Source organism: Drosophila virilis, chromosome X (genome assembly GCF_030788295.1).
Source record: "Drosophila virilis strain 15010-1051.87 chromosome X, Dvir_AGI_RSII-ME, whole genome shotgun sequence".
Taxonomy (NCBI): Eukaryota; Metazoa; Arthropoda; class Insecta; order Diptera; family Drosophilidae; genus Drosophila; species Drosophila virilis.
The window spans coordinates 5478172-5494865 of NC_091543.1; the positions used below are offsets into that span (position 1 = coordinate 5478172).

General features: G+C 38.8%; 2 protein-coding genes across 4 annotated transcripts; one reads left to right on the forward strand and one right to left on the reverse strand.

Moving 5' to 3' along the window:
- Positions 1–255: 255 nt before the first annotated feature.
- Positions 256–2020, forward strand: LOC6633348 (uncharacterized). Of its 3 annotated transcripts, none has more exons than XM_002056753.4 (3): positions 258–590; positions 728–814; positions 989–2020. In XM_002056753.4, the coding sequence occupies exons 1-3, from the start codon at positions 531–533 to the stop codon at positions 1265–1267; spliced, it is 426 nt and encodes a 141-aa protein (XP_002056789.1). In that variant the 5' UTR covers positions 258–530; the 3' UTR covers positions 1268–2020. The 3 variants fall into 3 exon arrangements, 2 of the variants coding, with proteins under 2 accessions (XP_015025552.1, XP_002056789.1); XR_004305408.2 differs by having other exon boundaries at positions 529–590; positions 728–909; positions 989–1130; XM_015170066.3 differs by lacking the exon at positions 728–814 and having other exon boundaries at positions 256–590.
- Positions 2021–2477: 457 nt separating this feature from the next.
- LOC6633349 (sodium/potassium/calcium exchanger 4) lies at positions 2478–14994 on the reverse strand. The gene is made up of 7 exons (XM_015170054.2): positions 14388–14994; positions 6188–6325; positions 5001–5308; positions 4708–4939; positions 4494–4640; positions 3929–4267; positions 2478–3871 (listed from the first exon to the last, which is right to left on the reverse strand). The coding sequence occupies exons 1-7, from the start codon at positions 14461–14463 to the stop codon at positions 3552–3554; spliced, it is 1560 nt and encodes a 519-aa protein (XP_015025540.1). The 5' UTR covers positions 14464–14994; the 3' UTR covers positions 2478–3551.
- Between the last annotated feature and the right edge of the window lie 1700 nt (positions 14995–16694).

The window sequence follows — 16694 nt, forward strand, 5'->3', positions numbered from 1 at the left end:
GGCGTTAACAGCTGTTTGCCTATCGATACCCAGCACTGTATCGATACTTACTTCAAAACAATTTCAAATGATGACTTAAGCTTGATTAGCTTTTAATATGCAATATGTTTATCAATACTATTCAACTATACTTACTTTGGTATATTTAACTCGTTATTTGAGAAAATACTTCATATCGATATAACTAAGCGACTCAACACTGATAGCACTGAAATAATTTCGATACTATCGATATTCTAAGCTTAAACCGCGCCATGCCCATCACAAAGCGCTGTGCCTGTGCTGCCGCTGCAGCTGCGTTTAACACATAATTTCGTGCAAGGTTGCGAATTTTTATTTTAAGTATTTGTTTTTGTGATAGTGTTGCAGTGCCAGCGCCATGTTAACGTTATTGCTGTGCATATAATAAACCGAATCTTGAAGAAAACGCCCAGCAGCTGCAGCAGTAGTCAAAAAGTAAATAAAGTAAAGAAAAATCCGGATCTAAACAAACTGCAAGCTGCATTTGGACGGCGTTTTCGGCATTCACAATGACACCATTTGATGATTTCGTCTACTTAATAAATCACGTGCTGCTTGGCGAAGAGCCGGTAAGTAGAAGCAACAACAACAACATCAAGACCGCACACACACACACACACACAGACACACACAAACACACATACAGTGCTACCAGACAACACTAATCGAATTTATAATTGATTTTCATCTTCTATGCTCTAATCAGACCATCGAGGATTTCATATTGCTTGTTGGCACACTGGTGGCCTTCATAGCGTTCATACTCTGGTGTTGTTTTCCCATACAGCCAAAGGTAGGTAAAAACATACGCAAACGCAAATACTGACACACACAAGCACACACACACACAACACACACACACACAGACACAAGCACACACTCACACAAGTATGTATGCATATGTAGTATGTAGGGTATACGGGGGCCAGTTACTAATTTGATTTTGATTTTTTTGGCTTTTGCATAGGAACCGGGCCAACATCGTCAATTTACGTGTAAAATCATACAGAATCACATCAAGGCATTCGATGCGGCAACCAGTAATGACAATGGCAATGCTACTGCGACTGCGACTGCGACTGCAACTGCAAGCAGCAGTAACGGGATTAACGGCAGCGCCAGCTTCTTAAATGGCGGCGGCAACCCAAGCACACAATACAATGGCGGCGGCGGCAGTTACAGCAAAAACGGCACCGTTGCCATGCACAACTATTACGTTAAAAACGGACACCACTGTTGCACCTAATTGAGTGTGTGGCCCAATGAATTATGGAACTTAACCAGGCCCAAGGCACTGGCATCAAAGCTTCGACCAAGTCAACAAGAAAATTTTCAAAATTGTTAGCCAATTCTCATTTCAAATTATTCAACTTGCGTTTGTTCCTTTCTCTAAATCTAACACACTCTCATTTTAAATCGGCAAAAACTTTTCTCAGTGTACTAGAAATGTGTGTAGAAATTGTGCCAATTGGTTGTTCAAGACGCAGCTAAAAGCTATAAAAAGCGTACTGAACGTTGCCCTAACCCCCTCCGGGCAAAGAACCCCCCTCCCATCCACCTACACCTCCGCCACACACTGTTTAAACATGTTGTTTGTATATGTAATTCGCAGGCACATTTGAATTGTAATTGCTCAGACTGATTTGTACATGGGCTTAAAATGCATTATATGTATTTCCCCCCCTTGTGAACGAAATGTTAGGCGTTCGTGTTGGGCGCAAGTTTTGAAAACTTCTCTAATTTAGTACGTATTGTATCGCATTCGAATACCAAAATGACAGACATAAGCATGTTAAAGAAAGCAGACGAAAAAGCGACAAAATGAAACCAAGCAACTATTTATAAGTATTTATTATGATGAAAGACAAGAACTAATTGCATATTTATACGCATGTTAATATTACAACAATCGCTAACGATCCCCAGACGATTTGCCCGCATAAAGCGCAAAAAACTAAACAAAAAAAAAAAAAAACAATTATCAAGTCGCCGGCTTTATGGAGGGCGAGCAGCTACAGTGCTGGCTATTTGATTAGAAACATTTGTGGATTATTTGTTTTATGTCTGTAAGATATACTCACACACACACACACACACACACGCGCACTGTCATACAAATTGACAAGCATAGTTAAAATTGCTGTTTGAATAAGTTGTCATACAAATTGTTTGGTATTTCATTTCTCTCAGTGTATACACCTAAGATACTTATATGTATATGTATGTTTGATCTCATTTAGCAACTTATTTATGTGATGAAACTTTAATGAATTTCTCCAATCCGAAGGGTTATTAAACAAAAACAACAACAAAGCAAGCACATAACGGTGTTTCCCATTTGGCTTATCAGCACGCCCTAAGCACAGTGTGCGACATAAGTATGTACACACTGTGCACAAACTAATCAGCAAATCACACAGGCCACTCGAGAGTCGAGCAACGGGACACTTGAGTAGTTTTTGTTTTTAAAATTTATTTTATTATTATTTGTTTCTCTCTTTGCTATTTGCTATTTGCTATTTGCTATCTGAGCAAAATCGTTAAAAATCACAATTGTTAATATTTGTCGTTAAATGTATTTATAAATTAATAACAAACGGTATTTGTGTAGATGTGTCGATGTACAGTAACGGTAACAATAGAGTCCACACATTATGGAATATCAACAGTGATAATACACGGGCACACTATCAATACCCTGTGCACATAATTAAGGAAAGTCTGGCCGTTGGCCATAAATATCGCAGGGCACTTACGTAATCGTACTTGTAGTTAGTTATAGTCAGTAAATATATACAATATATATATAAATATATATATAGCATTTGGTTTCTAAGTGGTAATTCGCTTGAAGTTTTTGTTTAGCTACAGTAGAATGTCGCGCTTTGGTACCAGTTTTAAATTTGTGACGTTAGCAGAGCCTTTAGGGTAGGGTTTTATAAATAGTGTACAACAGGATAGTTTGTTACAATCGATTATTTATACCTAAACAGTAGACAGTCTTAAGGAGTACCTAAGCTAGGAAAACAAAAAAAAAAAAATGATTATAATAATAATTGTGTAATATGAACGTATGACATTAATTGAGCTTGATATTTTAGGTTAGCTTGAACTAGTGTTAGTTTTTGTGTAAATCTCCGTCGTTGTTGTTCGTTATCTCTTAGGTGGCAACCCTAAAATAATACGTTAGCTTGGCACTTAAGCCGAACTTGATAGCCTGAATTAGTTCAATGAACCATATCAACTCGTACTGAGAGCAATACCCAACATTTTTGGCAATCAATGTCATAAGCCCCATTATCGATATGTATATACATATTAAAACTAATGCAACTCCAAAATCTCGTATATACATAAATATTTAACAATTAGAACGGAAAACTTAACCGAATCCACGTCTGGCTGCGTTTTGCTCTGGTGCCAGCCAGAAGCTCGATGGCATACAACTTGAACACGAATACCGATTATCGAACTGGATATTGGAACTCGAACTGGAACCCTAACTGGAATTGGAACTGGTGTTGTTGTTATTAGCTGCTGCAGTCCATGGGGAAGAACACGTTCATCTCGATCAGGATCTGCAGCACAATAAATACCGTATAGACGCTGAACAGGGCTATGCCCACGCGCTTGGTTAGACGATATCCGCTGCAGCTGAGCACGACGAATAGGGCGATGGTGCAGAAGATCAGGATCAATATATTGTACTCGATGCCCTGGGTGCCAACCTGCTGTTTTTCGCCGGTGCCATAGTTGATGCAGTTCTTCACGAACCACGGCACGCCCAGGGACAACAAGATGGCCAATGAATTGGCGCCCAACGAATTCGAGACGCCAATGCCATTCTCGCCTAGAAATCCACGAGATTAGTACCAAATGTGAGCGAGTCTAGAATCAATTTGCTTACCATTTCGCAGCGATATAAGGCTGGAAACCGCCTCGGGCATTGTGGAGCCGGCGGCCAAAAAGGTGAGACCCATCACAATGGTGGGCACACGTATGGCCACACCGAAAGCCGTCAACATCCAGACAATTAGATAGGCATTGAGGCCAATGCAAATGATGCACATGATGAAGGACAACGGATACAATCTGCGATGCCGCATGGGATGTGGAATCACCATGCGCAATACTAGCTTAATCGGGAACGTAAAGACCCACCAGCATTTCATGAAAGTTGTGGCGCCGTGTGGAAAGGCGAAAATGCTTCGCGGCAGCTGATCGTCATCGTCGTCCTCGCCGTTCCCTGGGCAGAGACAAAAAAAAAAGAAGAATAAAATTAATGTGTTGTAAAGCGCATTCAAAAGGAAAGCGATAATTTCGTGTTGTTATCGATAACATTAAGCAATTATCGAGATCTCTATAAGCTCGCATTACAACTGTCAAGATAGCAGCTCTTTTTTGCTGGCAGCGGAACCAGTAAAACAATTTGGAGCTGAACAGGTTTAATTTGCTTTCGCATGCATACTTACAATTCTTGGAGTGCGTCAAATTGGCCGTAGACGACATGGATGAGGTATTCTCCGGAAAATTGACCACAAACAGCCCGTCACCGGACAGAGGATCCTTTTTCAGCGGCAGCTGCGCTTTGGCACTGTTCTCAGGTGGTTCCGTCAGATCTATTGAAAGATGTGCAAATGTTCCTCAACTGATTCACCAGGTAAGCGTAGAGTTAGGCGTACTTACCGTAGCGCGTGGAGAAGCAGCAGTTCATGCGATCCTCGATAAAGACGCGTATGGCAGGCATAAACTTGTTGTTGTTGAATGTGATCAGATAGTAGAGCACCAGGAAGCCCATCATGACGCACGATTCCACAAAGCTGATGCTGCCGCCCCAGGCGAGCACCAGCAAAACGATCGTATTGAAGATGTAGATGAAGCAATCCCTGGCTATGGGCCACCAGTCCAGCTGCACTGGCTGCAATCATATCAATTGATACAGTAAATACACGCTAAAACGGCTGCCCACCAATATTTACCTTGTTGATGGCCAGGGCCGCGAGTCCGGCAACGCCAAGTGTGTTGAACATCAGCGAGCCAATTATGGTGCCCAGTCCCATGTCCGATTCCAGAATTAGTGTACTTATCGTGTTCGTAAAGAACTCGGGCATCGAGGTGGCCGTCGCCATAAACGTGGCTGCCGCCACATCCTTGGACAGATGCAGATCCTCGCAGATGCACTCGACGGTGGGCAGAAAGTAATCATTGCATATGATGGCCAGCAATATGAAGAAATAGATTGCGGCGAATACGTGCAGCACGACCCAGCCCTGACGCAGTTGCTCCACTGTGTTCGAACAAGAGAAGATCACAATTCAATTGGGATTTCACCTTTTTTTTTTTCTTAAACAAATTTTCTGCCAGAGAAAATTTGGTAAAATTCTAGACCCAGGTTTCTCTTGTATATGCCATAAAATTTCAAAATTGAGATCTACAGAGATCTGTAGATAAAACAGGGGAGAACAAGATACCCCACTAACACAGTTGCAGGGCATAAAGATTCTATTGGCATATCATGTAAATACAGACAGTTTTTTTTTTTTTTTTTTGCTATTTATTATACATGGGCCGAGTTTGACGCTCGAAGTATGCGTATCTGTCGTGTTCCAAGTATTGTAGTTTAATTAAAGGTTTTTCACGACTTGGCCGCGATAAGGTGCACGATTTGAAGAGCAGCAAAGAGATATAGTACATATATATTTATATATATATGTATATAGTGTATATACGCGGACATGTGTGTACATAGAAGATACCGAGAGTCGAGAGCACGGACTCGACCCGTTGCGCTGTGAAAATAGACAATCTGGCGGACTGAGGTGGGAGCTGCTCGGTTGCTGGTTGCTGGTTTCTGGTTTCTGGTTCATATGGGCGAAGCACCCAGTGTAAACACATTTGCGGCGACTGATTTATTGGCCCATTGAGTTTTTCTTTATCGGCGCACTTGTATTGACCCTGGCCCAGTGATAAGTGATAAGAGCCGTGCGCGCCGACCGGTGCCAGCAGGAAGACCATTGACCAATGCCACATGGTCAGCAAGTTCAAGACAATTGACAAACTTGTCAAGCTCCGAAGTTCGAAGGCTTCTCGTGCGGCACAGATTAAACACAAACCCGTTTCGTTAGCGGCCCGGAACTAGTGTTAGCTGAGCTGGTTTTTTACATACCTGTAAATATATCGGGAAATTCATCTAGTGGCGCATCCTGTTCCTGGCCGGGGCATGTGGCACGCGGCAGAATATCGTACAGCAGCTGCTCATCCAAATATCTGAGCGATGATTCCAGGAAGCTCGTTTCATTATTTGCTGTCAAACGAAGAGCAGAAGAAGAATAATTATATATAAATCATCTGTCTAGTATCTCTCTCTCGCTCTCTCTCTCTCTCTATATATGTATATATATATATATAATATGTGGGCGCCATAATATAGATAAAAGGCATTCAGTGGGCTAATGAAAACTCTGATAAGATTGAAGCTGCAACCCTGAAAATCATAAATGCACAATTTTTCAACTAACATGCAAATTGTCTGACACGCTGCAGTCATGCGTATACGACTGGCAGATACCCTAGATGGCATGGTTGCATAATTTCGGAGTTTATCCAGCTATTTTTGAATATATTTCAATTAAATCATATTCCATGCTGGAATTATGTTTATTTAACAAATTCGTATTGAATATGAAATATATAACATAATTAATGTGATCATGGAGGACACTCTGCTCTTGGGATTAATTTTATATTACCGTTAAGATTTCCTTTTATTTTTTATGCCAAAAAATACGACCTTGCGATTGATTTTGAATGCCATTTGATAGTAGGGATTCGTACGAATTCAAAAAGGCATAACATTTCAAAATCAGACGATATTTTCCCGAGATATTAAAAAAAAAATCATCGAAAAAGTTTTGATTTTCGAACCTACCTCGTTTTTGAAAAAAAACGTGATGTAACCCCTTGTTTTTTTTTTGTCGATTTGGGTCAAAATTTAGATTTTCATATTTTTGACGCCAATCGATAAAACTGATCCTTACGAGTCCGAAATGGTGTCAAATTCTAAAATCTAACATTTTTTGGGATGAAATAAAACTTTTGAAATGCATTAAAGTGACCATGGAGGACGCTGGCTCGTCTAAACCGGGAATGCAATTTTGCATTATATTTTCCTCTGCATCGATACACGCTAAACAAACTTCTGCCCGTCGAATAACAGACTTTAATTGTTTCTCACGAAAAAAAAAAAAAACAGAAAATAAAACACAAAAAAAAAATTTCCACCACAATTCGTGGGTAGATAAACAATTATATGGCATAGCAATTAGTTGTCAGATGGCAGTCTAATGCTTAATTGTATATATAAATCAAACTAGACCGAACGTAAACATTAAGTGCCCCCGACCCTACCCCCCTCCCCTCCTCACTTAGAGCCCATTTACATGGCAAAGTTTGGGGCAAATTTGAATTGAATTCCGTTTCAATTGAAAGTTTTACGATATTTTTGTTATTTTGCACAAGCTAAATTGTTATTATTGTTACCAATATTATTGCTCTTGTTGTTGTTGTTGTTGTTGTTGGGTTTTAACTGAAATTGTCTTGGCATTTGACTTGTCATCCAAAAATAATGCGAATAGTCATTTGGCATTTGGCTCTGGTCTTGTTATTTGCTTTTCCTGGCATTTCTTTTATAGGGCATATGATTAAGCTCTTATTGCTGGCCATAATTTGTCTTAGCGGGAATGGGCAAATAATGCCATATTTTTGACTTATTTTATATATCTAGTTTATGCCGCAGAAGTGCTGACAATTGGCTGGGGCCCGGGCCGTTCTGTCTGATTGGCATTGTCTTATCAGCATTTCTTGTGCAAACGTTTTGCCAGCGAAAACCCTCTCGCCAAATAGTGATTCATTCGTTTTATACCCTGTAGCCATAACAGCCATTAAGCTGGACATAAAGCTGCGCAAATATGTGTGCAAATCTTCGTCAAGTCAATTAGTTATTTATGTGCTCGAGTCGAGCCAGCGTATCTCCAAGCAGATATTTGTATTTAGTTTTTGAGCCAGCGACCTTACGTCTGCCAGTTCAATGCTCAGACACCTGCTGGAAAGGCATGCTCTTGAGAGCTAGACGAAGGGTATCTGTCAGTCGAGCATGCCTGCCACCCATTATTGTTGTTATTATTAAGATTCTTGCTGCCCATGTTGAGCATTTTGGTATTTGGTGTTGACCTTTTTCGCTTGAGACTCTTTCAGCACGTGCGATACGCTCGGCAGCTTTTCACCAGGTTTTTATGCTCATTCTTGTTATTCGTATTGTTAAGATTGTTTTTCTTTTGTTCTGTGGCAGCTAAATTGCATGTCTCTTGCAGCTGGGCGCGGAATAGACAAAACAATAACAATAAATACAATAAAAAAGTTACAACATTCATTGGCAATTATGCAACATAATTTAATAATTAGAAAAACTTAACAATCTTAAAATTGAGGCAACTAAATAAATTGTGTGAACGGCATGCTGAGCAACGACGCCAAGATACCCTGCAAGCAGTTCAACTGCTTGACACTGCTTGGCTTAGTCGGCGCTGGTTCAAACCAAAAACCAGTTAAGTCTAGAAATCGAAGTTAGGTTGAGGACAAATATATTTTTATAGGTCTCTCTGGTCTTATAGAAAAGCATTATAAATAAACAAGCATGAATACCTCTCTTTAAGGCTATGTTTTATGAGCCAAACATTAGCCATAGCTCAATCGCCAGTGTTGCCAACGACACATATTCACTCGATACTCGATACTCGCTCGCATACACAATGCAACAGATGTGTGAATGTGAATGTTATTGCGAATATATCAACGCGTTTGCATCTGAAGCTTGCGCTAAGCCGATGCATAAAACAAGTTTATTGAACCTGTTGACAGCTGCCCGACGATGGAGGCCGGGTTTGTGAAATACCCGCACACGCCCAGTATAACAAAATCCCAGAGTGATGCAGCATTTTGTAGCATATCCAAATCGGAAACCCTTATGCGGAAATTGTTTGGCAACTTTTTATGCGCTTCTTGGGAAATTCCTAATCTGTTTTTTTCTTTTGATTTTGTTGTTGTTTTATTCTAAGCCATATCTATGACGCCTTGCACCCTGATCGGACCCATTGATGCGATTCATTGTGCAATCGAGAAACGTTTTGACGCTTTGCCATAATTACTTGAGACACCCCCCCCCCCCCCCCCCCCGCGCAAATGCAAAGTGCATTTTGTTTAGTTAATAACATTTTTCAGTATTTGTTTTAACATTTGTTTTTTTTTTATCATTTTCTTTAATTGTTGCAACTTTGCCGTTTAATTGGCGGCTCATTTCGCTGATCGTGTTGCGACTTAATGCAAATCAATCGGTTTCCCAAGCTGAAACCCAAAGACTGAAAACTGCTTGCTAATTGTTGTTAAATAAATATAAATACGATTCCCCAACACTGGCTAACAAAATCGAACTCCAAAATTCGTCTGGCAACGCCAGCTTTGCATTTATCGCTTAATGCTTTGAGTAAAATGAAATATATTTCCATGTGGTTGTTAATAGAGACGCGGCCAGTAAAACGCTCAAGAATGCCGCACATAGCAGAAACGAAAAACGCTATCAAATGCTTTGGCAACACAGTTCGACCGAGTCGCGAACCGTTTTACAACACTGACATCAACATAACTGCATAACTTGGCTGGACTATCAAAGAGCTGGCGACTGTGGTTGAGACTTGAGCTGCCAGCCCGTTTTATGTTGTCTAGTGTAGCCATCAAACGAGGGCGCCGTCGTCTGGCGCTGCTTGTTTGCGTGTTTGTTCGGCAAATACCAGAGATGATGATAAATGTGCGCCGGCAGCAACAACAACAACAACAACAACAAGAATAGTTGCAACAACTAAAACAAAACACTCGACAAATAGATGAAAATAAAAACCAAAACAAATAATACTCGTAATACTCGAACAGCCGTTGGGGAATGCTGCGACGCGTATTTAAAAACCGATAGTAATAATAAATAAAAAAAAAAACAAAAACGTCATGAATGCGCTGGGAAAAATGATTGAACTTTGGATACGCGCATCAAATTCCAAAACATAGAGAGCAAGAGATAGACAGAGAGAGAGAGAGAGAGAGAGAGAGAGAGAGAGAGAGAGGCTAGAAATGCCTTTTCATGCTTCCAGCTAAATGTTATTAGATGGAATTACCAAATGTTTTCTATTAAATCCCATAAAAGCACCGGGTCGCTGCCCCGGAGCGCAGTTCCATAGAATCAAGAATCGGGAATCACCTTCGCTTATGCTGAGTGCGGGTAAATAATTCTTCTATCGTATGACGCTCACGATAATTACTCGCATTTGTTTATGCAACAATTATGAATGGGTGGCAACGCCAAAAAAAAAAAAAAAAACAAATTAACAATAAATAAATAAAAAAAAACTACTAGATAATTGCAGCACGAGTGCTCTTAAGCGCTTTACGCTCCTAATAACCATATAAAATTTCTGGAGAAATAACATAATATACAACTTTCGGAACACGATCCTATCACTTTTTTTTTTATTTCTTTCTCCTTCTAAGGCAAGGCATTAAATTATTTGGCAAAAAGTGTTTCTTGGAACTTGGTGGATTTTGAATTGTCTAAACTGTTCAGCTGATCGCAGCTGTCAGCTTCCTTCATATATTTTTAGCTTGACGGATTGCTAATTTTTATGAATATACGATTTATTCTTAAACAATATCATTCAAATAATCTGGGCTAAGTAAAACATATCGCTTAGATCCAAGAGACCGTTTGTAGTTTGAACGAACACAAAAAGAATTAATTTTTTGTATTAGGTTAATTTATATGCTTCAGTCTGGTGATTAATTTTTTAAGAATTTTAAGATTTCCTTAAGAATTTCTTAGATAATTTTTAGTTGTACTTTTTGTAAAAGGGTTCGACCGCTTTAGTCGTATATTCCGGATGGGAACTCAACATGGAATTGTACCTGCTTCTATTTTTCTTAAATCTTTCCATTCTGGGTCCAATTTTTTTTTTTTTAACTTTCTCTTCTAATCTTCCCACTCAGCATGAAAACAAAAGCTACAATTTATGGGAAAAACTTTGTCAATTGCAGTAGTTGCTAGAATCTAGAATTTCGGGCTTGGAATGGGATGAGTATTATATTGTCTTAGCCGAGGCTGCAAAAAGAGCTTTAAACCTTATTGGGTTACATTTCGGAATAGAAATTTATCTTTTAAGAAGAATCAATCTTTAAACTAAACAAGCCGAAAACCGAGCAGAACTACGTAAAAACGAATATTAAATTAAATTGTTTCATTAAAATTATCTAGATATATGACAAAGCCAGGCTGGAACCAAGATCTAGGCCTAGGGCTATGGAATGGCATTCGAAGATAGGGTTTCATTTGGCAAACCCAAAGGCAGGGCTTACTACTCTTGATGCCGTATTTAACTATATTCCTCTATTGCTCGCAGATCAATGATAAATCGTGGTATCAAAGGTTTTCGGGCTCAGACTTTTTGCTCTGAAGTCTTTAGTGCAGGCACTCGAAAAGCGCTACTCACCGAAAACTGAAATGGAAATTGGATTTGGACATTTTGTTGTTGTTGGGCTTTTTGTTTTTTGTTTTTTTATTTTTTATTTTTTTATCAGCTATAAACAGCTGTCAGATAATCGCATCAATCAATCGCATGACATTTGCTTCCAGCCCACAATCAGATGGCTTATAGATATATATATATATACTTATATATGTGTTATTTTTTGGGCATGCTGATAAATCAATTTGGAACTGGAATTCATTATCGGCTGACGATTATAGATCACAGATGCTACATCAATGTTCGGCCCAGCTGACACGATTCCCACCAGTTGACCTGGCCCTTGTATATATGTATATATATATGTATATGTATATGTATATGTATATCAGGATGTAAAGACCACGCCCCAAAAAAAAAACACATACATTTGGTCATACACGTGCACTTTCAATCAATCTTTCAATCGTTCAATTTTGGCAAGTTTTATTTGTTATCAAAGCAGCTGCCACTGATAGCTACCCCCCTCTGCCCCACCCCTTTGTCCATGGCCTGTGCTCAGGCGACAACACCTGTAAACCGTTTTCAATCTGATTTATTTCCATGATTTAAATGCTGCATTTCTTTTATTATATTGTTATATTTATTTGTATTTGTTTTTGCTTTGACAGCTGTCTCTTGCTCTGCTCTGTTTTTGGGCATGATTTCGATTAAAAAAGCCCGCAAATTTATTGCAGAGAATTACAAATACGTTGGCCTTCAATGTGTGGGGTCTTAACGTGATATATATTAATAAATTTTCCGTTCTTTTCTCTTTAAAATCGCAGTCTTTATGCAGTCATATAATATACATAACTTATTATTATGTAAAATTAATATTGTCCTTTTCGCAATTCCAAAGCTTGCGACAAACAGGATTTTGGTATTTTATTCTCTAAAATTTTGAGTTGGTATTATTAAGATACTACTACTGTTAGTGCGTGTTTATGTTATATGTGAACCATGAACCGGCTCATTTGAACAGCTCGCTTTTAAATTTATCAACAATTTAAATAAATATTTCAAATGACTGCATATATATTCTAGTATTTTGATTTGGTATTAAACAAATACCATCTATGTCCTGAACTGTAAATCAAGAACCAGTTCATTTTAATAACTCATTTTTGAATTAATCAACAATTTTAAACGATTGCATGGTACAAAATGTTCACTTTATGCCTATATACATCCAAGATCTACGATATTTAAAACAGGAACTAGTTCAATTGAGCGAACGAATTGTTGAACTTATCGTCAATTTGAACTCTTGACGAGTAAATTTATTGGCCCAAGAACTCTTTGACTACAATAGTTTGATAGATCTTACGCAAATCGTCACGAAATACAATAAAAAGGTGCAATATTTTAATTTGATTTATTTGGCTTTTATGTTGCGCCTCACTTAAACAAAGTTCGAAAAGCATTAACTTAAAACCTGTCTATATCTAGAGTAGAAGGCAGCGTAATTGCGGGCTCTCGATTGCTGCAGCTTCTAATTTATGGAAACTGTCAAAAAAAAAGAGACTCATACTATAATTACACAAATGAAAAATTAAATAATGCATGCCAATTCGTTGAAATTTATCGATCTACTTTTACAGACATGTTTATTATTTGCCAGTTTTTTTAAACTAATAAGCCAATTGTTTAAATAAATAAAACTTTTTAAAACACACACGATATATACATATATATATATATATATATATCTATATAGATTTCAATAATAACAATTCAGGTGACAAACCAAAGAAGTTACATATACTAGAGAGATAACAGTATATATTTGATCTATGAGTCATCCGCCTTAATAGGCAGCACTTTAGAGCCCATCAAGAATATACATAGACTCTTGATTAGGACGAAGAGCTGAGTCAATCGAGTCCGTCCTACCGCCCTCCCGTCCGCCCACCCGTCTGTCTGTCTGTCGATGTCGGGAACTACTTAAGGTCGAGACGATGCGCAGCTTGATTTTATTATATATTTCTCGACGTTTTTATAAGACGACAAGCATATCGATGTTGGGCATAAATCAAAAGTTTTTATAGTAAAATGTTTTCATAATTCCATAAATCAAATATTCGATTATTACACAATTCTTAGACATTTTCCCCTGTTTTTTTTTTTTTCAATTCATCAAATATCATTTTTGAGCATTACATTTTGTTGTCATATAATTTTTGTACCATTTGCCCCATTTCCATAATTCGATAAATTAAAACAATCTTTAACATATCTTCCTATTTTCATAATTCAGCAAATATCGATGTTAATCACATATCAACAGTTATTATAGTGACATTTTCGACATTTTTTTCCGGTTTTCATCAAAAGTTATCATTCTATGTAAAGACTTCCGCATGGTACTCACAAATTTATGGGCTATTCAATTTTTTTTTTCTACCTCTTAAGAGCAGAGCCTTGCGCTGTTCTATGTCATATTAAAGCAGTGAAAATCGCATTCAGATCGGACTGTAAGCACCGAGTCGCCGTTAAACAAGACTGCATAATGTGCGGCTTATGGAAGCAGCAGAGACAGGAGAAGGGTATAAAGCAGACGCGCACTTAGGGTATCTGCCAGTCGGGCAGCGCCCAACCATCTGGTCTGTCTGATCTTCATCAAATGCTGTGCATGCCAGGCACATTCATTGAGTATTTCGGGGATTCCTTGGCACTTGCCATAAACGGAATTTCCCTACGCATATTTCTTACAATTTGATTTTGTTATTGTTTTTGCTGTTGTGCTTTTAATTATTTACTCACCTGTGGCTTGTGTATCCGTTATGAGGCTGGCAGACAATATGAAAACGCCAAGCAAAAGGCGCGCGTTTTTCAACATGATACAAAAACGAATTCAGAAAAAAAATAAGCCAAGCACTTACAACAATATCGAAACTTGAGCAAAAACTTGTTTGTTGTTGTTTTGATTTGTGAGTTGAGACAAAAAAATGGAAAAAATTAGAATATTATAAAAAAAAAGGCAAACACGTGCCACACGTGCGCCTATGAAAATGTTCAGTTATTTTCAATGGGCGTTTTATTTTACTTTTATTTTTTTGTTAAAAATTTCTCTGAACTCTTGCCCGATGCTTCACACACGGCGTATGCGCAACGCGATGTAACTCGTTTTCGTTTTCGGTTTCGTTTTCGATTTCGAATTTATTCGTTTTTTTTTTTTTTTTTGGCGGGGGGAATGAGTCGCAGCTGCCTACACTTAAATTTGAATAGTTTATGAATATATTTGTTTATTTGATTTCTTATTTATTTTTTTTTTTTTTTGGTTTTCGGCGTTTTTCTTGTTTCTCAGAGTTTTTCTCGAGTGCAGTCGCTGCTGCTGCTGCTGCTGCTGCTGCGTCAACCGCTTGGCTAGAATTGTATCGCACAACTAATTAAGTGCGACCAGCGCGCGCGCGTCTTAATAATAAACAGCGACGTTTGCGTCGCTGCCGCCGTCAACGTCGGCGTCGGCGTCGGCGTCGGCGTCGCTGCCAGCGCTAAAGGCGTTATTGGCAATGCTTCTCTGTATTAAAAAAGAGTTTATCTCTGCTTGGCGTGCAGTCAAGTCCGAACACTTGACAACATTTTCGTTTTCGCTTTCAGTGTTTTTTTTTTGTTGTCTTGTTTTTTGATTTTTGATTTTCGATTTTTTTTTTTGGGCGTGTGTGCGATGCGCAGGTGTGCAGCGGTGTGTGTGTGTGTGTGTGTGCCGCTTCTTTTTGGTATCGCATTGTCGCATTGGTCTTGTCGTTCTTATGTTCGTTGATACCCTGTATAAATAGGCTTACATAGGGTATATTAAAGTCATGCAAATGTGTTTGTTGGTTTGTTATAGTCAGCTATAAAACCATCAAAGCTAGACTCGAACATCAGTTGATTTATGTTTTCTGTCTATCGATAACAATTCCGATTACATGCAAATCGATATCTATCGATTGACAGTTTTTTATTTTTTTTTAAATATATATCCCGGCTAGGCACACCAGTTGAAGTTGACCTCAGATTAAGTATTAATTTAGCTACTTCTATGCAAATCGATAATTATCGATTTACAGCTTACGATTTGTTAAACAGGTCTCGAAATATATTAGAGCTGGGCACTCAACCTTTATTGACGGCTATGGAGGGGCTTGTAACGCATACACAGTTCAAGTTAATTTTATAGTTTGGCCAAAATCGATAACTATCAATTTGTGCACATTTCGCAGATTACATTAGCCAGGCACAGCACGTTAATCGCTCGTCCGCACGCAAACCAAATTGGTGCCCTACACTTTAGAAAAGCAACATGAAATAAACAAGCAAATCAATTTATTTTACAGGGCAGCCGCTAGTCGATCAACAGCAACAGCTTTCAGCTGCAGCACTCAATTACACACACGCACACATACACACACACATGCACGCTGAGAGCAGAGCTTGTAACGTGTACTCATTAATATAGAAGTTACCGTTCTGATAAGAGCAAAGGAAAACAACAATTGCAGCGACAGTTTATCAATCTACAGCCGGCAGCTCAAGCTCATTTGTATGCGAGCTGCGCGAGTGTGTGCGCATGTGTGTGTATCTATCTGTGTGTGTGTGTGTATGTGTGTGTGTGTGTGTGTGTGTGTGTGTGTGTAATGTAAGCAATTGAAACAGTTTGGGTATTTTCATGCTTAACTGGAAACTTCGTACCATTTGGATCTATTTATAGGGCTCACGTGCTGGACACACTGATCACTGATCACTGATCGCTGATCGCTGTTCTCGCTGTTCTAGCTATTCTCGCCGTTGTCGGTTGGTCAAGTGCATAACAGCTGATCGCTGGCAGGTCTGAACATTTCACTTTCGTATATGCATATATGAATAGTTGATATGGGCATTTAGCGATCCTGATCAACAGTTTTGCGATCGGAACGCGTCAAGCAAATTTCCAATAATTGCTTTTGAGTGTTTGATTTGAGTACTTCCCTGTGCTTGGGCAAAGTTCAGCTGTGCTTTTACCATTCGTAACACTCTCGATTTAGCAATTGGCAACGATCACTGATCACCGATCACCGATCACTGATCACCGAACGCTGATCAAAACTG